Below are 23,759 nucleotides of genomic sequence, written 5' to 3' on the forward strand. Positions count from 1 at the left end.
ACTAATCTGAACAACTAGGAGCAAATCTGCATGAAAGAATGGTTTAAAAACCCTCTCAAACAGTATGCAAACTTTGTACATACTTACCTCAAATAACCTAAAGCTGTTATTGCTACAAAAGGTGGTTTTACAACACATTGACGTGCAGGGATTCAATACGTAAAGTATACTTATGCAAAGAACATATGTCAGTTTTGTTTATTTGTCATGAGATATTTTTGTATGATAAAAAGTCACATAAAAAAAATAAAATTGAGTTTTAATGCTTTGAAATTAAAATATCACTAGACAATACAATTTCAGCATATGATTTGCTCAGTAAAATTCGAAAATTGGTCAAGGATCTGAATATTTGTGCAAGGTATAATTTATTGCTTAAAAGAGTTGGAAACACCTGGCTGAATCACAGTATGTTCTGGGGCTTGTCTTTCTGGGTAGGATGTAAGCCTATTACATTTTGTGGCTTAAATTAATTGTGTGAAAGTAACTATGAAAGAATCGCAAAAAGTATATATATTTTTTTTTTTCTTTTTCATATGCACGTAAATTAAAAAGATATTTACACAAATTAGTATCAAAAGAGTAATCCTGGTGAAGCTGGAAGAGTGCGAAATAAAAAAAAATCAATGTTAGTTCTTGAGGTGGTATGGAGCCTTGCAGTGAGAGAGTTGTGTGTGTGATGGCTATACTTATTTACATTATAAAATGCAAATTATCTGCCAAGTTGGAATAGGACTATAGAGCTGAGACTTCCTCAGATTGTGGCACCTGCCACTTTATTAAATCAAAAGATTGATCCTTGTATTCAATGTCAGTCAATCATGCAAAAAACGATTTGAAAATGATGACAAAGCAGAGAAAAGAGTGTTTGCACAGCTTATTCAGCTGCTTCTCCTCTGTCAATTTGGTCATGTATCTAAATGAAGACGTTTGCCATTTGGACAGCTATAATGTGCCACATGTATTTTGTGTTAGAGCCAGAGATGTGAATAATTCATGCTTACTAAGAAAGGTGAGTAGCATGATGCACAAATAATAGTTGGACCAGTAGCTTGGGCGGTGTGAATGGTTGTAAGTTTTGAAATCGAACCCATGAAAACAATGAATTCTGAGATATAACTGAGATTTCCCAGATAGCTTATTTTATATCATTCCAAATAACTTTGTAAGTTGTACATTTTACCAGTTACTGTACATGTTATATTTGACAGAATATGACATTGTTGTGGCATATGAGGTGGACAGAGATGGAAATTACATTACACACGACATAAGCCACCATCAAAGAAGAAAGAGGTCAGCTGAGATGGGTACAGTTCATCTCAAGATTCATGGATTTGGACAGGATTTGCATTTGGAATTAGAGACTTCGAATAACCTATTGGCACCTGGATTTAAAATTCAAACATTTGGAGAAGGAAGGACTAAATTTACAGAAGATTACCCATCGCACAACTTATGCTATTATAAAGGAAAACTGCTATCCCATGAGAATTCAACAGTAGCTCTTTCAACATGCAATGGCCTGGTAAGTGTGACAATATTTATTATTATTATTATTTATTTGTGCTTGCTGCTCAGAGATTGCCACATGAGCATTTTACTGCCAGCACATATTTCCTGGGTGTCCATTTTGTGAGGTAATGAAACTATTTCCTCAGCTTTCTAAATTGAAATGAAAAATACATAATAATATAGAGCCAAAATCACATATGCAACATACTATACTATTCCATCAACAATACCTCCCAAGAAACTGCTGCATAACTTCTTATCAGAAGTTATATATATTTTTTTTATACCAGAAGGTTAATCTATGTGCAAATTGTATTTTTTTTAATAATGTGATATAAGTTTGGTAAAAGTCAACATATCAGGGTTTGTTGATTATTTTATATTGGGCCCTAAGTACTTTGCTTAAGTGCATTTGAATCAATCCTTAGACCAGGACTACACAAGAGATTTTAGACACAAGATGAAGCATTTATACAGTGTGTGTTAAGATAATGTCTTCAATGCATGTCCTTAAAGCCTGGTAGCACCTGGTAAATGCACTTTAATACTATTAGTTAAAAAATAATGTAATGTGAATGGACCCGTAATAGACACATTTTCTGATAAGCATTCAGTCTGCTTTGCTTTGTTCAATGCCTACGAGTAGTTTCAATATAGTGGACTTCTAAGGGACGATTAATTAAGTACATTTACATAGCATATGCTGATGAGAAGTTTCCAGAACACCCTTTGAATGTTATGATAAAAGTGAGGAAAAAGTAAAAGGTTTTGTCTATACTTATAACAGGCAGTCCTATATCTCATATTATTAATCGCTTTAGAAAAAACTGTCCAATTAAACAAGGTATAATGTTATTGATGTTATGAGGTTAATTGTGCCAATGTAAACACCTTCATGTGTTCTCTATTTCAAATGAACAATTCATGCACATAATTGCCTATAATCTCTTAGGAAAAACAATTAATCTTCTATCCTTGTTAAAACCTATGGACAAGATTAATCGCCAAAATTCATGCAAGTGGAAATAATTAGTTACAAATGAACTATCTCTGTTCTGAGGTGTAACCTAGCCCTAAGACCAGCCACTTTCACAGAAACACCTGTTTTCAAGTAAAGAGGCAGATATTCTGCTGATAATTGGAGGTGAATGGTTTATATCACATCCCCATATAATAGATTTACCATAAAGAAATAAGCAATGTATCAATGATATAATACTATTACAAGTCCCCATGCATTTATATTTTACAAAGATAGACAATTGTTTTTTGTATCTAAAAGTTAGACGTACAACCATTATCAAAACTATTTAGCAATTTTAGCTTTCTAAATATTTGCTTGAGATACTTGGGAGTTATTTAATAAGGCTAAAGAAATGCTAAGTGTAAACCTGTCTTCATATTTGTTGGTTTAGAAATTATATAAATGTGTTAAATATTGACAGACTTTATATCTGGTTTGCAAATAACGACTATTTTAACTTTCCATTTCTTGAAAAAAATTGAAGTGTTCTTCCACTTTAATTTCCCATTATGCTAATCCCTATTTGACACAATTTTGCGAATCTATTTATTGCTATATTTGTAGTGTTTATAAGGGCAGATTCAATTGGCCGCATTACTGTAAAAAGTAACTGTAAAGAAATGGGCATGGTGTATGGAACCAGTGTTACAACCCCTTAATCTAATCCATTGTTATCAGGAAGTATCAGTGATGTAATTATAACATCTCCTTGGAAAAGTACTCCAGGGGTTAAATTCCACCTCCACAGGGAAAAGGGAAGTTGAGTGAATTAAGCTACCATTGTTATTTCTGTTTGCTCCCTATTGTCCACTATCGAGCTCTACAGACAGCCAGGAGCCGGACCTAGCAGGGGCCACCTGAGGGAGGACACCTGGGGATTACGGGAGGGGGCTGGATAGTGTGAGAAGCCCACCAATCGAGACCTTTTGCAACTCCCCTGTGCAGACAGTTCTCAAAGTGGGATTAAGAGGTGATTGAAGAGGCTACCCTGGGACCTGGAAACGAATGTTATTGACTGACTTTGGCCAAGAGGTAATGCTCTGCTAGAGATGTGCTGTGGAACCTATCTCACTGGATTTATTTGAACTGATTTCCTCACTTGTTGGACCTGCTAATATTAAGGGGGCCATACTGTATTTAATCCTGTTCTGCAAAATATATCATCCTATTTTTTTATTTTAATGCACAGGCCGCATTATTTTTTACAGTAACGCGGCTAATTGAATTCCCCCCATATAGTCTATTTTCAGACCCTTATATCTATTAGCAATTCACCAACACAGAAAAAAGACACATTAAAATAATTGCTTTCTACAGTTTTTATTAAATGTCCCTGTTGGTTTTCTATTTTACTGTTGTGAAGTGGTATTTTGTTTTCATAAATAGTACTAATTTAAGTATTATTTTGCTCCCTTTTGTGCTAGACTTGCTACGTTCTGTCCGTACAACAGGTTTTTTTTTTCTTCACTGTACAAACAGTTTCTCTAACAATTCCATTACCATGGGAACACCACAGGCAAAGATCACTCATGTGAATTTGTCAAGCAAACACTCTTTAGTTACATTTACTTTTCCAACAATGAAACCACTACTTCAGATGTTTTGTTGCCTTCTCTATGGAACAGAGATCATCCTTGGAAAATATTGTTTGAACCAATATTTCATATACAGAAGTACAAATTGTATTGTAATTATTGCCTGTTTGTAATTCTGTTAATAGTGAAATGAGTAATAATCCTTTATATAGGATGGCCTATATAGTCGTGATGGATGTCAGGGTAGCCCTTAGGAGGATTTGCAGTTTCCCAGAACCTCCTCCCCCCTCCAAGGTGCTGAAAATTAATATTATCTGCAAAAGAGAGAATCTATAGAAGCTCACTGCACAGCAGAAAAGGGGAAGGGTGAGAGGTTTAGGCAGCCAGAGAACAAACGAATCGGGGGAGATTCAATATATCAAAAACAGAAAAAAACAGCGCTAGGAATACATACAGGTGTAGCCAATTAAAATAAGTACAAAGACCAATGCAGAATAAATGTTAACAATTTATTATAAACATATATAGACATCCAATATAAAATAAGGAGATATGACTCCTAATATAAAAAAGGTGATTCTGTTGGTTCTATGGCAATTAATGCAATGTAGACAATAGGGCATAAATAATCACACTAACTCGTTATATTGATTAGCACAGCTGCAGATATATCCTGGGAGCAAGATTAGAGGTAATGAACACTCGAATATCCCGGTATAGGGAAGTCAATTGTTGAATCCAGCATATAATAGAGAGTGTAGACCATATGTACTCACGGTCCTCTTCTATGTTGTTAATATGCGGCTCTCCGGAGTGAGATTTCCTACAGCTATCCGCTGCTAGTGTTGGAATTCTCCTGCAAGTGAGTCCTCCTAGTGGTATAAACTGCAATTCTCCCGTGATTGGGTGGTTACCAACATGTGACAGAAAAGTGTGCATTCAAAAATTCTGCCCGTGCAGAAAACGAAGAGTAGTGTGAAATAGTTCCTCGAACAGTAAGTCCGTTATGCCATATATCAATGTATATTCAGAATCAACAAATAAAATAGAGAAGTAGATGACTCGGCGGTGACGCGTTTCGTCTCAGGCATGAGACTTTTTCAAGCCAAAAAGTGGATGAAGATGTCATGTCTCAGTTCATTCTTATATAGATGAAGGAGGAAGGGTAAGTTCCAGATGTCTATCATGAACTACTCACTTAATCAGCTGCATCCAAAGCAGCTGTAAAGGTAATCATATGTAAAAAAGATATATAGCATAAAGATCATAAAATGCATGTATAATACAGTATATGGCATATAGTATCCATGTCACATTTTTTTGGGTGTACAATAATATACATAACATGAATATCGTTATTATATTTACCAAAAAGAAAGAGAGAGGTATTTTGACCAAATATAATCAAATATATACAAACACACAGGCCTAAAAGATCCCAATAAATATAGCTCTAATATTGCTATATAAAAATGATGGCATTGTCCAATATATATAAAAACTAAATGGACAAACAGGTGAATAATGGATCCTGAATATCCGATGTTAATAGATCTATGAAGGACCACAGGTATAATATAATAACTACTATCACTGTAATACATATTAAATATTTTAACTGTACATTAGTTATTGGTACTTCATAATTAATCTTCATAGAAGTCCAAAGCCTTATTTAGTCCTTCTGGACTGAGGGTTTTTAATTTAAAAATCGATAATGTTTCTGCTTCACATAGTTTTCTAAATCTATCTCCTCCTCGAGAGGTTTTTGTAATTAATTCAATTCCTGTTAGTTGTAAACCTGAAGGATCTTGATTATGTACCAACGAAAAATGTTTAGACGCACTATGTGTCTGTAGACCTATACTGATATTACGTCTGTGCTCTCTAAAACGTGTTTTTAAGGACCTAGTTGTTCTACCTATATATTGACGTCGACAAGGGCACTCTAAGACATATACAACAAACATGGAATCACATGTAATGTAATGCTTAATCTGCAATATTTCGCCACAGACGGTAGAAATAACATCTTTCTTTTTGTTTGTTATAAAATTACAAGTCATACATATTTTCTTATTGCATTTATAACATTCTGTAATTCTAGGTAATAGCCAGTTTGAAATGGCAGGTGTTGACAATTTTCCTTTTTCTGTTTTAAACTGGCTAGAAGTCAAAAAAACTTTTCAAATTTCTATTTTTACGAAAAACAACTTTCGGTCTATTGCCTAATAATGGTTCTAATATTGCATCTTGTCTTAATATATCATAATTTTTCCCTATCAGTTTTCTAATATTCAATGACTTTGAATTGTATTTCGATATAAAGATAGGTACACTATCATCTTCATTATATCCTTCTCTAAACATATTATCCTTTTTCTTCTTATTCTTATGAATCGTTAGTTGAGATGGCCTAGACTTAATTTGTTCAGATACAAATTGTTTGGCATCAATTAACAGTTCGCATGGATAACCTCTATTCATAAAATTTTGACACATTCTCTGCTTGTGTAGTAAAATCCTCATCCAATGTGCAATTACGTCGCAAACGATTAAGCTGACTTCTTGGTATGTTATTCACCCAAGGTCTATGATGTGCACTAGTATAATGTAAGAAATTATTTGTGTTTACAGATTTATTATAGTTTTTAGTCATTATTTTATTATCTTGAATAAAAAAAGTTACATCCAAATAATTTATTTCTAACTCACTGTATGTGTATGTAAAGGTTAAATTAAAAGTATTAGTATTCAGAAATTAAACAAACTCGTCTGCTAATAATGGACCACCTTTCCAAATGATGAATAAGTCGTCAATATAGCGACCGTAGTACACCAGATTTGCCCCATATGGACCATTCCAAATTAGGAGATCTTCTAACTGGCCCATATATAAGTTTGCAAAGCTAGGGGCAAATTTGGTGCCCATCGCTGTCCCTAAAGTTTGTAAATAATAAGTGGTGTCAAATAAGAAGTAATTTATGAGTTAAAATAAATAATATTGAATCCAAAATAAACAAACAATGAGGAGTAGATATATTGGTTACCTCTTTAAGGGTATTTCTGACTGCTTCCACACCACTAGAGTGGGGTATATGGGTATATAGAGCTGTAACATCTAAAGTAAAGAAGCCCATATTTTCTTCCCAAACAAAACCATGTAATTTCTCGAAAAGGGACATAGTATCCTGAATATAGGAACGTAAAGAAATAACGGAAGGCTGTAAATAATAATCAACATAGGCAGAAAGTTTAGATGTTAAAGATCCAATACCGGAGATAATGGGTCTCCCGGGTGGATGTGTAAGTGATTTATGAATTTTAGGTAGAAAATAAAAAACTGGAATAATAGGATGTTCAACAAACAGAAAGTGGAATTCATCTTTGGATATTATACTGTCCTCTAAAGCTAACTGTAAATGTGATAATAATTGTTTATAATATTGAGTAGGGTCATTGTCTAATTTTTTGTAAAAAGACAAGTCGCCTAATTGACGTAGTGATTCAGTGATATAGTATGAGGTATTCATAACTACAACTCCACTACCCTTATCTGCTGGTTTTATCGTCAAAGACATATCTTTCTCTAATTGTCCCAAAGCTATTCTCTCACCTTTTTGTTATGTTTTCCTTTCCTAATTCTTTTTTAGGATGAGAATCACATAATCTTTTAAAGTCATTAAAGGTTTTTTTATAAAAGCATTGTATATCTGGACTTTTCTGATTATGAGGAAAGAATTTCGATTTTCATTTAAATCTTGATCTTTCAGATCCCCATGAAATATTTGCACTATTGTTAATGTCAAAAATAGGACGAGGTTCATGGTCATCATCCACAGACTCATTACCTTCCTCCAATAGAGATTCCAATATCCCAAGTCCTGTCATATCTTCATTATCTAATACGATAGGTCCTATATCGTTAGCCATATTTTTTATCTTTTTTTGGGCAAAATATCTTTTTCTACATAGATTTTCTAATGAATCTATTTAGTTCGGAAAAAAGATCAAATAAATTCGGGTTGGTACTAGGGGCGAAATTCAATCCTTTTTGTAACAGATTAATTTGTTCAGGAGTTAATTGCACATCAGATAGATTATAAATTATCTTGGTATCAGTTAATTTGCGTATCTTTTTTTGAGATTTCCTTCCTCCTCTTTTGCCTCAAAATCTCTGGACCTTTTTGGGGATCTTGTATGTAGTTCTTGAAAGCGGTTTCTGTGAGCAAATTGTTCCAAGTTGTTGTGTCTTCCTAAAAAATGTTGATTATCATCTTCAGTGTGTTTGGATACATCAGAATATGATGTATCCCTAGACCGAGTGTTCTGCTCTTCTTGTATCTGACGGTTAGATTTTCTATCTCCTCTAAAATCAGTTTTTGGTAATACTCTGCTATCTATATAGTTTGTCCTATTTTATGTCATGTAAGATTTCCTCTCACAGGGGGGGGGGGGGGGGTGGGATAAATGTAATCTCTCCCGTCTAGGGTTACTAGAAGTTCTAGATTGTCTTTTATTATAAGGTTTGTATTAATTAATTTTTCTATAAGTTCTAATATTTCCCTGTTCATAATCGATTGTGTCTCTCACAAATTTTTTCTCTTTACGTGAGATTAGTTCTTTTTCATATTCCTCCACTCGTCTATTTTTAGTATTATCTCTATTTTCAAATTCTTGATAGTCTTTGAATTTGGATAATTGTAATTTATTTTCTTCAATTTCTCTAGATACTTCCAGTATCTTTTTTTCCCTATATGATACTAATAGTCGCATAAGGGTCATTGAACAATTGTCTAGAGCACTCTCCCATTGTTCTCTTAATTCCACATCGTCATTGATGGCCAGTGTTTTAAAAATCCTTAGACCCCGAGGGATCTTTTTATTGTCAATATATTTTTGAAGTGAAACACTGTCCCACCAATGACGCATTTCATCTTTCAATAGATTTTCTAGTTTTGTGAAACCTCTAAACAGATCTGAATCATCAATAATAGTACCATCCTGATTAGGATGTTGTAATTTAGATAGATACCCCTCTCTCCTTTTCCTCCTTTAATTAAAACAAATAAATTCTGCCATGATCACTGTCAGAAAATATAATGTGTAATAAGTAAAGATTGGATATATTAGCCCACAGCAGCAGGAATAGCAATACAACAGATGGATCACATCAAACACAAACAAAATCCTGCGCTGGGCTAAAGGCAATTGCTTAACACCGTACGTATAACGCAGCTGTAATAATAGGAGTAATTGCTAATCTCCCAACAAGATGAAATCAAAAACAGAAAAAACAGCGCTAGGAATACATACAGGTGTAGCCAATTAAAATAAGTACAAAGACCAATGCAGAATAAATGTTAACAATTTATTATAAACATATATAGACATCCAATATAAAATAAGGAGATATGACTCCTAATATAAAAAAGGTGATTCTGTTGGTTCTATGGCAATTAATGCAATGTAGACAATAGGGCATAAATAATCACACTAACAAATTGTATTGTAATTATTGCCTGTTTGTAATTCTGTTAATAGTGAAATGAGTAATAATCCTGTATATAGGATGGCCTATATAGTCGTGATGGATGTCAGGGTAGCCCTTAGGAGGATTTGCAGTTTCCCAGAACCTCCTCCCCCCTCCAAGGTGCTGAAAATTAATATTATCTGCAAAAGAGAGAATCTATAGAAGCTCACTGCACAGCAGAAAAGGGGAAGGGTGAGAGGTTTAGGCAGCCAGAGAACAAACGAATCTGGGGAGATTCAATATATGCAGACACACATTGCACCAATGTTCTGGCTGGAATTTTCACCCATTTTTCCTCGCACCCCATAGATGTGCGAACAAAAGTGAGCAGAGGCTCTTACTGTAATTGTAGGCAATGTGCGCAGCGAGATATCTGCACTCCACATCGCCGGCAATTGAATCAGAAAGCACTCTCAGATAATTTTCGCATTGTTTTCAGTATATGCAGTGTGAAAAAAAAAAGGTTTACACAATAATGCAGTGATATGGTTCATTTATCTCTGTGTGTAACCTCTTATCCCATCTGAACCTGAGATCGGTACTAAAAGTAGCAAAATAGTCCCACGTTTTTGTTTGATTTGGGGTTTTGGTACTAACATTAGATGAATCCAGGATCACTAATTCCTGTTCCTACAGTATTTTCAGAGAGACATGAGACAAGCTTGAAAGTGCATGTTTAAATGAGCCCTAAAGCACCATTGTTCTGAGAAATTGGTTTGCAGTCTCCTAGGTAACAAAATGTTGTTTAAAGATTGTTGCATTCTAGCACATGGGAAGTACATTTACTGAAAGATTGTTGGAGCTTGCTGGTTTATCTTTTCCACTCTTCTCAGAACTGCAGCAGGAGGCAAGGTAAAATTGAACACTACATTTTATTTCAATTCATCACATATATTTGTGTAGTGCTGGCAGACATGATGTCCCGCACATGTACACTAATGTCGGATATTGACAAAAGCTCTGCTCACAGTGACATCACAGAGACCAAGGGAGCAAGGTAAAAGTGAGAGGTGTGAGAGGAATGACTTTAAAACTGGCAGCTGCAGTGTGTCAGTTGGTCCCTGTCAGTGAGAGAACCTGTGTGTCAGTCAGGGAAGAACCCTGTAATGTTGTCAGCAGAAAAAGCCTTGTGAGTCTCTGAAGAAGAAATGTAGCGATTTTTCTGAAAACAGATTGTCGGAGAAAAAAGTGAGCAGTTGGAACGGAGAAGAGAGACAAGAGGAGACTAAACAGAGTGACATTTACAGCAGCAGGCTGAAATTTAAAGACAGAGGGAGAAGAGGTGAAGAGATTTACATGAGAGGAAGGGGACCAATTGCATGACAGAGGAGTGGTAATAACAGAGTGCAAAATTAAATCTGATTGCCAGAAGCAAGGCAAAGTACATTATTAAAGCTGACAAGCAAGAGATTGCCTGAAACTGGACCACAAGCAATATATTGATATGTACCCTTCAGTTTTTTTATAGTACTTGATTTATTATAAAGACTAAGCAAAATGTACAGATTAGTTTGGTTAGTCAGGGACCAGGTGGGAAGTCCTGAAGATTAATGATATATACACTTGTTCCAGGACTGAGTTATACTTTAAAGCATGGGCGGATTGGGAACTTAAAGTGGCCCTGGAAAAAATTATTGAAGTGGCCTCATGTGGGTGGGACCAAAACAATGGTAGGTAGGGCCAACACAAAAGTGGGCAGGATTTTGAGCTACTGGAATTTGGTTGTAGTAACACTTAGGAAAACCTAAATGTGATGACTTAATACACAGTGGGTCATCTCTAAAGCAATGCAGGGCAAATGCAGCCAGTCCTGTGTTATAAAATTACATTACACTTTTGCATTATCTGCGACTGGTTTATGCCTCTGTGCTCCAACTTGTTTAGTTGCCTACTAACACATCCTTACAATATTCACTTCACAGAAACAAATCTTTATTTGTTTAATAAATCCAACTATTACGAAACATGTTGGCACAATTGCGTCTGATCAGTCTGGCAGAGCAGCATATGAGCACCTCATGCACTGTTGCATCTTCCCCTGACGTCATGAGATGCAAACTACCAGTCAAATCTCTCTCTGTATATAAATGTGTACTGTCTGTTTCAAAAAATGCATTACAAAATAATCCTTAGAACTAATGGCTATCCACTGCGATCACCACAAAGGTGAAATGCTTCACGCATCTGCTAGAAAACACCTCTTTTGTAACAATTGTATATTAGCCTTAAATGTGCCCAGTGATTGGGGGATTGGTTTGACTTAATAACAGTGCAGGGAGGGTTAGTAGACAATGTCATAAGTGAAGGGAAGAGCTATTCCAAGGGTTTGCTGGTGATATAGTAGGTGCAAAGGAGGCAGGATTAATGATATTGTCAATGTAATTGGGGCTGGCCATATGTTCAACAAAGTGATCTGAGAATTGTGCAAGGTAGAAGGCAGGCAATGGAATCAATGCAACAACCACTAAAGTATCATCCGAGCTGGAATAAGGCTCTGAGGGGCCCGGGACTCTTAAGACAGAGGGGAGGGTTATCATTTTAAACAAATACACAGGCAAAACTGTGTGCACTACTGTTAGATGCACGCAGCTCTGCCGTCACGAGCAGTACATGGCAAGCGGGACTTACCTCCCAATTGTCCTTGAAGTCGGACCAAATCCTGACTAAGCAAGAGACTCGCCGAAATTCGTGACTGCCCCACCAGATTCAGGACAGTTGGCAGACAGTCCTGCTCTCGCCAAGCTGTTCGTGTCACTTTTACTCCTTGTGGCTGCTGGTGTCTTTAGCTCAGTTGCTGCTTGTCTGGATCCTGGAATGCTGGAGGCCCTATATGGAAAAAATAATGCGTACATGAAATTTAGAAACTGCCAACCAGCCCCAGCATTAAGTCAATAGCACCCACATTTAATAATTAGGCCTCCCTTCAGTCCCAACATTAAAATAATAGTACTCACATTTGATAAATAGATCTATTTCCATCCAACCTGCCCTTACATTAAACTAATAGCATACACATTTAATAAATAGACCCATTTCCCTCCAACTAACCCCAGCAAAAATGAATATAATTTACGTTTAATATTACCATTTCTCACAACCATCCCCGGCATTAAATCATTTTTATTCACATTTACTAAAGAGCCCACCTCCCCAAACTCAGCCCCACATTCAATTAATAGCCCCATAACACCCCAGCATTAAATCAAAGGTCCTGTCACCCCATCCTAATTTAATAGGCCCCACTATTAAATAGCCCACCAATAAATTAAATTTCCCCATCACCCCACAAATAATAGCACCCATTAGCCCCCACCTAATCTTCACCATTAAATTAATAGCCTACCTCCCACCATTACACTATTAAGACAGCACTCCTCCCTTCCCTTATATCACACATTATATTAAGAACCCCCATTCCCTCACAGAGCATAGCAGGCCCTCCCCACACACACACACACACAGTATAGCAGCCCCTACCTTCTCCCACACACACAGTATAGCAGCCCCCCTTCTCACACACACACACACACACACACACACAGTATAACAGGGGCCTCCATTCTCTCACACACACAGTATAGCAGGAGCCTCCATTCTCTCACACACAGTATAGCAGGGGCATCCATTCTCTCTCACACACAGTATAGCAGGGGCCTTCATTCTCTCACACACACAGTATAGCAGGAGCCTCCGTTCTCTCACACACACAGTATAGCAGGGGCCTCCATTCTCTCACACACACAGTATAGCAGGGGCCTCCATTCTCTCACACACACAGTATAGCAGAGGCCTCCGTTCTCTCACACACACAGTATAGCAGGAGCCTCCGTTCTCTCACACACACAGTATAGCAGGAGCCTCCATTCTCTCACACACACAGTATAGCAGGAGCCTCCGTTCTCTCACACACACAGTATAGCAGGAGCCTCCGTTCTCTCACACACACAGTATAGCAGGAGCCTCCGTTCTCTCACACACACAGTATAGCAGGAGCCTCCATTCTCTCACACACACAGTATAGCAGGAGCCTCCGTTCTCTCACACACACACAGTATAGCAGGGGCCTCCATTCTCTCACACACACAGTATAGCAGGAGCCTCCATTCTCTCACACACACAGTATAGCAGGAGCCTCCATTCTCTCACACACACAGTATAACACACACAGTATAACACACACACCCACCCCCCTTTCTCCCCTTCTCTCACACTTACCTCACAGGAGCTGCAGGAAAGTTCTCTGTCTTCTCACACGGGACATCTAGCATAACGGGGATTGGAAGAGGGAGGGACGGATCTATAGATCCGCGGCAACAGTGGAAGCACAAGCCACCCAGCACCACACTGACCCCTCCCCCTCCGCCGGCACCCGGTCCGAGGGGGGCAGGGCTAGGAATATTTTTTTTTTAAACTCCCCCAAACAAGCATCTGTCGGCCTCCTGTGGCCACCAGCCTACCGGTAAAATTCCCGGTAGTCTCTATGGTCAATCCGCCCCTGCTTTAAAGGGTAAGTTTAGGGATAGTTAGCCATGCTTATGGACTGAGTTATATAGGAAATCAGTTATAAGATTCAGGTGTTGTTATGAAAACCACTCAAGAGAGGCTGGAGTTTTGCTACATGTAACAAGTATCGGAGAAATATGTGTTTATTACTATTTTATAATGCTTGCTGGAGGGATCTCTAACATAGGAGTATTGCAGCTACCATTTTATTTCTACTGAGAACTCGTATAGTATTACTGAAAAGTAATGAACTGAACCGGTAGACATAATTAAGAAATGCACTTTATGATGTGTGCTGTATATTACGGTGGTAATAGTTTTACCGATTACGAGAACTCCGACAATGTTGACACCTACAACACTTAACCTGCGGGGTCCACACATTGCCACTTTAAATTAACCTAGATCTAAGTTGCGCTGACATCACACTGAAGTGCCCGATAGCTGGGTCTTCAGAATCACTGCTTGTCAGCGTGCCACTGCCATCGGACATCTGGAGCTTCGGTTTTCAAGTCTGTTTTATTCTATTCGTTTTTTTAGACAATCAGATTTTTTTTGTAGGTGTCAACCTTGTCAGAGTTCTTGTAATCGGTAAACCGTACCGAACTCGTATATTGTTATATATTGGAAAGTCATATTTATATGTGAAAGTTATATTGGTTTCAACTGCCGTATTTTTACATGTCACTGTTTAGTGTGAAGTACTCGCTAAAATAATGTTAAGAAGCAGAGGTACCTCTGAAGCTAGTATTTAGGATACTAAGAAATGTGTGTTATTATATGATAAGCTAAAGGTTAATCTGTTTTTTAGTTTACCTGTAAGTCGATATACTGTTTTAAATGTGCACTCATTATGCAAACTTACAAAAAAAAGAAACTAGCCTGGGGAAACCGCTCTAGAAATAAACGTGCCGTTGTGGTTTCTAAAGCTAGCTACAGAGTGGTGTGTGTATTCCTTATTCGAGCCTGGAGTTGAGGGTAAGGGGGCGGAGAGCGTTCCTTGGTCTCCCTCTGATGTCACTGAACAAGGTCATTACCCCACGAAGAGCTTACTGTTTGAAGACCAAGGTGGAGGCACTGCGCACCGAGAATAAAGATTAACTTCTGGGCCAAGAACCGAAAACACACCCACACGCACCCATACCCATACACGCCTTAATCTTACAGGAAAGGGGGTGTTACAATTATTAGGTTGACTTACTTGGTGAATTGCTGTGCAAAAGGTTTATACATGACCAACAACGTTAATAAGCACTGTACATTTTGTGAAATAGATATTAATGTATTAAATTCATCATGTCATAGGCAATTATCCTGACTGGAAAATGTAGAAACACACATCCAATTTCTGACAACACATTCTTCATAATATATATCTCCTGCTATGCAGTATGTATTGTCGAATCAAGCCATTTCTATCCACAAGGCATCATTGTGATGTATTGTAATTAGAGATGGGTGGGCTCAGTTCCCAGAGATCCAAACCCGCCCGAACTTTGCCTATCCGAGTACCGAGCCAAGCAGGCTCGGTACTCTCCTGCCCGTTCGGAATCGAAATCAAGGCAAAACATCATCGGATCTCGGGACTCTGTTCTCGCGATATTTGAAATGCATAAATACCCGCCTCCACAGCAATCCATTGCCATTTGACAGAGAGAGCAGGGTTAGGTCACAGGCTGTATTAGAGCAGGGACAGAACAATTATTGTATACCTTATTCTTTCAATTATTATTGAAATTCTGCTAGCAATTCTATTAGCAATTGTTAGAGCAGGAGAAGAGGAGGATAGAGGAGGCATTTTTTTTGAATATTTTGCACTACAAGTGCTTTGGGGTGTCCCATATTCCCCAGTGTGAAACAATAATTTTTCTGACTGCAAAAAGTCAGCAGCAGTATCTATTGAATATTTTGCACTACAAATGGTTTGGGCTCATTAAAATGGATTCAAAGCAGTCCACATATGAGCAGAATCAGCAATGCAGTTCTGGCACCAGTCCTGATGGTAGTGTTCCCAGTACGTCATCTGGTAAAGACGATGTAAAAGTACATAGTCTTTTTAAATCAGGGAAAAAAACATACACTAAAAAAAAATTTACTGCGTTAAAGCGAAAAAAGTGTAACTGAGGAAAAGTTAACTGCCGATAAAAAAAAAAAAAAAAAAAAATTGCCAACATGCCATTCTACACACGCAGTGGCAAAGAAAGAATGAGGCCATCGCCTTCCTCTGTTAGTGGCAGATCCAAAAATGTTACCGAGCCTTCTTCTTATACGGTCACTCGTGACCAAGCAAGACCAAGTAATTTGGAGTCTAAAAGTGGTGTACAACTACTGTTACGCGTCAAAGCTGAGCTGCAAGAAAACAGTAAGGCATTAGAGGATAATTTATGCTCAGAATCAGAAATTACACCAATCCCTGTGGAGAGTCCATCCACCAGTGCTATGTCTAATCGTGAGCATTCTGATAATGTACTCATAAAGAAGGGTCCTTTCAGCAGTTCTGCTGATATGTGCCTGAACAGCCCGAGTGTAGCCGGTGATGCACAAATTGAGGATGCCACTTTGGAATTAGAAGAGGATGAGGGGGAGATTTGTGTAGGCAACGTGGGCGCTAATGAGGCTGTTGATGACGTTGTTTGTGTAAGTCATACACCAGTGGCAGCAGTTCTGGCACGTGACAAGAAAAAAGGCCATTGTCATGCCTGGGCATAAAACAAAAAAATCCACTTATGTGTGGAATTATTTCTACCCAAATCCAGGCAACAGTTGTATAGCCATTTGTAGTGTATGTCAAGCCACAGTCAGTCGAGGGAGGGACCTTAACCATCTTGGAACCTCATATATGTTACGCCATTTGACGAGAGTTCATGGCAAAGTGTTGGGAAAAGCTGAAAGTTCTTCCAAAAAAAAAAAAGCACTCCATCATCAGCTAGGACCCTTCATCAACCGACATCCCGATGGCTACAAAATACACCCACAACACCATCCTCATCAATATCCTCAGTAGCGCTCGGAGTTAGCCCTGCATCCCACTTAGTAAGGCTGGATGACTCCTGCACTATAATTGATTCCCCTGAAGAAAGCGTTAGTCCCACTGCTGCTGCTGTTGCTGCTGCTGGGGGTGATTCGTCATCCCAGAGGAAGGCCAAGAAAAAGAGCAGTCCTACATTACAACAATTAACTGTGAAACAATCATTTGCTGGGGGAAGCAAATATAACAGCAGTCGCCAAGCGAATCACAGACGCCATGGCTACCATGTTAGTGTTAGATCTGCGTCCAATATCCACAATAAATGCATCTGGTTTTTCACAGTTAATTGAGGTTTTGTGTCCGCATTACAGAATTCCATCGCGACACCATCTTTCCCGTAAAGCTATTCCACAACTCTACCAAAAAGTGTGTAAAAATGTAGTGATTGCACTGAAAAATGCCATTCTGCCCACTGTCCACTTAACCACAGATATGTGGATAAGTGGAAGTGGGCAAACCAAAGATTATATGACTGTGACAGCCCACTGGGTTGGTCATTCACCTTCACCAGCATGAACAGTAGCAGCATGTACACCACTACGTAACATTTGTCACAGGCAGGCCACTCTTTGTATTGCCAGCTTCACTAACAGACATACAGTTGACAATTTGTTACGAAAACTAAGAGATGTGATTGGTACATGACTTATACCACTTGGACTCTCCCCAGGATATGTGATTTCTGATAACGCCAACAATATAGTGCGAGCATTACAGCTGGGTGAATTCCATCACATTCCCTGTTTTTCTCAGAAGCAGAGCTTCCTAAGAAATAACCGTGAGGTGCAGAAGTTGCTTTGTAAAATTTCAGGCCATTTCAGGCATTCTGCCACAGCATGTAGGAGATTACAGCAGCTCCAAGAACAGTTTAACTTGCCCTGCCACCAACTTAAGCAAGAGGTGGTAACTAGGGGGAATTCCACCCTGTACATGCTTCAGAGGATGGAGGAACAGCGCAAAGCCATGCAAGCGTATTGCACAAGCCATGACATTGGAAAGGTAGGGGGAATGTATTTCACTCTTGCACACTGGGGAATCCTTTCAATGCTTTGCAAGGTGCTGAAACCATTTGAAGTTGTGACATGTGAAGTGAGTGCAGAGTGTGCTAGCTTGAGCCAAGTCAATTCCTTAATTGGACTATTGGAAAAGCAGCTTGAGAAACTGAAGGAGATGAAATCAAGCAATTCCCCTAAGTATGTTGGCCTTGTAGATCAAGTACTTAATTTGCTTCACAATTATCCTCGAGTTATTAAGATCTTGAAATCGGATCACTACGTTTTGGCCACTGTGCTTGATCCAAGGTTTAAGACCTACATTGAGTCTTTACTTAAAAATGAGCGAGTTGTGAACTTTTGCAAGGAGCTATTGCTGAGCAAGTTGTCCGCTGAACTGGGCCTTGACTTGACGACGTGTCCTCCTTCAGCTTCTCAAGCAGCTGCTGCTCGTAAAAAAATAAATTTTCAAAAGCTAAACAGGGAAGACGCAGGAGGCAGACCACAACAGTTTATCATCTGGGCTGGTGTGAAAGAATTTTCAAAAAAATGTGTGACCTTAATTCCATCCAATCCGAGTATTAACATGCAAAGGATGGTGGAGGATTATTTTCAAGAGGTAATTGATATGGAAATGTCAGACAGTCCCTTTCCTTACTGGGAAGAAAAGCAGGCCATTTGGAAACCCATGTACAAGCTTGCTTTGCATAACTAAGCTGCCCACCCTGCAGTGTGTACTCTGAACTAGTATTCAGCACAGCCAGGAACCTAGTCAGCGATTGCCGTAAAAGGTTACTTACAAAAAATGTTGAGAAAATGATGTTCATAAAAATGAACTACATCTTCCACGAGGAAGGCCTTCACCATCAAAGACATCCAAGCACTGACAGTTCTCTAATGGCGGATTGAAGCGGCGATGAATTGATAGTTTGTGATGATGATGTACACACTGATGAGGGTGAGGATGAAGCCGAAGATGATGACGATAACATCTTTTTAAAACTTTCTATGTAAGGGTCCAATCTACCCCCAAATAGGAAAGTGACTTGGGGCATTTCTATATCACGTACAGTCCTGAAAGGCTGCTGTTTTTGTCAATTTCTCAATAATGGTAGGGTGTCATACACAGACTGACCCCAAACTGGCTTTGTCCATTTCAATTTATATTGTACAGTCTATAACGGCTGAATTTTTTACTATTTTCTACAAGTGGAGGGGGGCCTATAGAGACAGAAACCAAACTGTCTTTGTCCATTTTTTTTATATATTTAAGTATAAGTGTAGGGTGTAATATACACACAAAGACGATGGCTGCATTGCCAATAGGCATAGATGGAGAGGAAGACAATCTGGTTTGTGTGTACAATTAATGATGGCCTACCAGGAATTAAACTTTTTTTTTTCATATTTTTTAGCTTTAGAATTACCTTGCTTATCCAAGAAACAGGTGGAGCACTAAATAAGATTATTTTAGGCCAAAAAAATGATTTTTAAACAAAAATTACAAAACCAAAAACAAAACACGCAAGTTTGGTTTTACCAAAACCAAAACACAAAGGTAATCCAGATCCAAAACTAAAACATGGGAGTTAGTGACCATCTCTAATTGTAATATTCCTTTATTAACAAGGTTATTTTGTATGACATTGCAAGGTATAGTCCTTTAGTGATCATAATTTCACATGAACAATATACTTTAATTGGAAATGAATCCCAGTTAATGTAATAAAACATAACTTTTTGTGTGTTTAGATATTCATATGAGTACCTATCATCATTAACACTGCACTGAAATATAGCTGCAAAAGATTTTAAAATATTCAGTGCAAGAACTCTTTAGTGTACATGGAATATTTCTAAGACGTAATTGATGTGAACAGCATTATGTTGTTAAAGTCTTGGCATGCTGTTCTGGTGAATAGTAATGCAATATTGGCAATAGTTTTTGGCCTCCTTGCTTTCTCTAATCCAAGTAGATGTAACAGTTATTAGCTGTAACAGTATTCCTTCACAGATCCTAAAAGGTAGGATTACAAAGGACCTCCGCAGGTAATAAACACAATGTTGTAATTTTATATACATTTTATATTGCATGTTTCTTCTATTCATGATTGGTGTTGATCAAGCAGCAAATAATGACTAAAATTGCACGTATAAAAACAGATTTTATAAGTTACATTTAAAGGAGTAAAAAAATAATGTTGCAATAAATTGTAATAAACAGTCTAATAATTATTCTCTCGCACAAATTGCCCTCCTGTCTGGCTTCTGACCATAAATGTGTGTAGCTGCAAAACTGACTGATCAACTAGCATATATTACAGTACCAATACAATAGCCATTTCAGTTATAGCCAATATCCTTATTCTTCAGTCGAAAATGAACAGTTTATCAAAAACTTTTCAATGCAACTATTTATCCACCATACCTACCTCCCCTCAATTATTAGAATACTGGAATTTCACTGGACTCACTGCTCATCCAATCAGATTTTTGGCAATCCTGCACAGAGCCATTTGTGTTAGAAGTTCTAGCTACCTGAAACACCATTTGGGGTGGGTACCTTAAGTCACAAAGTTTGAGTAATCCTGGACAGGTTTTAATTCTGTTCATGTAGGGTTCAGGGTGGAAACACTTTTGTATTTGAGAAATGAGGGTCAAGGGTAGAGAACTGTTTGCATTTTGTTGTTGTTTAAGATACCAGTTTTATATCTATATTTATTTAACTTTTTCATCCGTTTCTCCCATGCCCGCTTCCACTGACAATTTATGCATATAAAAAGGCAGATTAATTACAGGACTTTTAATGAGATGCAAATGTTTCTTTCTATACCTAAAATATAGTCGGACAACTTCTTATTCAATTGTATGACTATACTAACCTTGTTTAAGCCAAAATAATGCCAAAAATAACACATTATGAAGTGTTGGCTAGTATGTAATGATGACGTTTTATTGTACTGTTTTAATAATTTAGAACATGCAAAATCTTGTCTGAAAACAATGTACTAAGTCATGGCCTAAAACATCAATTTGCAAAAATAAACTGGAGCTATACATTAGAATGCACATCCTTAGTTATATACTAAGAATTCTTTGTATTGGTCTCCCTCTTTTAATCACTGGAGTCTGGCATTTGCTACATTCCTAAATGCTTGTAGGCAGCACATGAATGAACAATAAGCATTTTATTCTTCTTGTGTTCAGGAGTCCGAACTTCATATAACATTTTTCAATTGCTGATTTAGAGAGTGTTGTTTGTTATCAAAACCTACAAAAATGTGCTTACCTTGCCAGTCAACTTATCAACAATGACATTATAAACTAATGCTGGTCCGATCCCTGTAAGATTCACAATACTGCTGAGTAATTAACAAAAGCTTCCGAAAATATACTCAAATTGCTTTCCTTACAAAGGGTTTAAATATTGACCTCAAACCACTTAAGTGGATGAACATTCATAGTTAACATTCTTAAGATAATTATGTTATGACCTTAATAAGTGAACCACATTATAATAGCAATATTAACTTCAAAGAGTATCTAAATTTGTGAACAAATGTCTGAATTTCAGAGCCATGGCTGTGCTTGCTAGTGCTGATGTACTTTAACAAATATATTTTCTTAAAAATAGCTTATTGTTCTATTTTTATATTCCTAATTCAAAGTCTAACTGGTTAAAATTCCAAATCTTGGCTCGGTTGTAAAGAATTAATTAAAAAAGAAAACATTGCTTTGACTATATGGTTTTGTCTACACTGAACAAAATTAGGAAAAGGATGCTTTATTGTAAAGGGCAATCTGTGTTTCACCATCTCAAAATGTTCCTAAATCTTTACTGTGACTCCCTTTCTTTATTGATTTCCATCTCATATGCATTTTTGTACAACCTTTATATTTCCTTCCAAATGCGTATTGAAGCTATTTTTTTCTGGAAAACATATGAAATATTTCTAAATTATATCAATGGGTAATTAATAGCACTTTTTTTTTTTTTTTTTACAATTCAGATTCATCTCAAAGATTGGTATTTACTGTCAATATAAGACAATATTAATTTAGCAATTCCTTCAGTGCTATTAACAGGGCCACTGAGTGGAACCTCAGACCTTGGTGTGGCTGCTTCTTGCTACCCTCTATGCTGCTACACAGCATTGTCAAAAGCAGATGCTGCTAAGGGGGTTTCACTGCCTATTGGTGCATGCAGTCAATTTTTTCTGTGGCCAGTAATGGGTGGATTGAGGTCTGGTCCCATCCAACAATCCCTGGACACATCTGAGTTAAATTATAGGCAGGGGAATGTGTCTGTACATAAAAATAGGCCATCACCCCCCTTAGGCTACCCCAATATAATCTGCTACCATTGGGCCCCTATGGAGGACACTGGCCATGGTATTATGTACCTCCCATTAACTTCACTTGATATCAGTAATTTAGTGCAGTATCTCAGGATGTGAGGCAATTAAAAAAAAAAAAAAAAAAAAAAAAAAGGCTAACGCCTGATAATAATACAATCAAAAACAGTTATCGGGCATGTTGTTCACTGCAGTCAATCGGTGAGAGATCTATTCCAACCAAAGAGGCCTCATTGATTCCAGAAGTGTATGTCCAAATTGGACTCTGATCTTCGAACATACAATGGTTTGGACAATGGCGCTCAGTAATTTGCCATGCAAGGTGCAAACTAAATGTCAGAAAAACATATAGGAAAATTCCCCATAGGCACATGTAACCTATATAATGAAGTAAATCCAAGTAGTTCCATAGAATCTTTTAAAGCACTTCCGTGCTATCCTAAAAGGATAGGTGTCGTATGATCCCCCCCCCCCCCCCCCTAGGTGATATGCTTGCATCAACAGGCAGACGACAATCAACTGTAATAAAGGGTCTTTACGTTCTTTTTTCTGTTGTATCCTCTTTCTTCTTATATTCATAAATCAACCTCATCTCTATGTCATATTTCCAGATGGTCTCCCATCCAAGTATTGACCAGACCCTGTCCCGCGCGTAGCTTCAAAGATCGGTGACACTGATCTTGCCGCTAAGCCCATGTGGCTGGCATTAGACTCTACGTTACCCCTTCCTCATCATCTTGGTCGGGAGTAGGAGATGCCTCTCAGTGGTGATGCACCACCGCAGGGGGCATAACCATCCAATATTATTGCTAATGAAGACATCACCAACTTTTGAACATATTAACAATTATTTTCTCATAATTGTATTTGTTCATTATGTTACATAGTGTAATATATATATGTTTTATGTAAAAATGCAATGCGAAAGTGTAAATGGCGCTATTCAAAAAATCAAGTTCAGTTTGTAACTGTCCCAATAGATATAATCCAAAATGCAGCAGTGCAGATGGAAGTTTATAGTGGCACACACAGTCTTATGTTCAAGCAGCAGCCCAATTGCGTATTAGCAGATGGTCAATCCAGATGAAGAAATCTACAAAGATAGGAAAGCAGGGCGCCTCATAGTGTAATATTATTAGATTGTGGGATAATATCTTGAAAAAGTGGTATGCGTACCAGATATAAGCTTGTCCATGCTCATAATATGTAGAAGTAAAACTGGTTCTCAGGACTTATCTCTGGATCTCACCATGTAGGTAGAAAATAATGGAAAT

General features: G+C 37.6%; 1 protein-coding gene across 1 annotated transcript in view; it reads left to right on the forward strand.

Annotated features, from left to right (window-relative positions):
* The window catches only part of ADAMTS16 (ADAM metallopeptidase with thrombospondin type 1 motif 16), a 377,420-nt gene that overhangs the window by 20,700 nt on the left and 332,961 nt on the right, over nucleotides 1–23,759 (forward strand). The window contains exon 3 of the mRNA XM_075212833.1: nucleotides 1,212–1,528. Coding sequence (XP_075068934.1) covers nucleotides 1,212–1,528 — 317 coding nt within the window. The remainder of the gene's footprint in view (nucleotides 1–1,211; nucleotides 1,529–23,759) is intronic.

The sequence above is a fragment of the Mixophyes fleayi genome, chromosome 5 (assembly GCF_038048845.1).
Source record: "Mixophyes fleayi isolate aMixFle1 chromosome 5, aMixFle1.hap1, whole genome shotgun sequence".
In the NCBI taxonomy this organism is placed as follows: Eukaryota; Metazoa; Chordata; class Amphibia; order Anura; family Limnodynastidae; genus Mixophyes; species Mixophyes fleayi.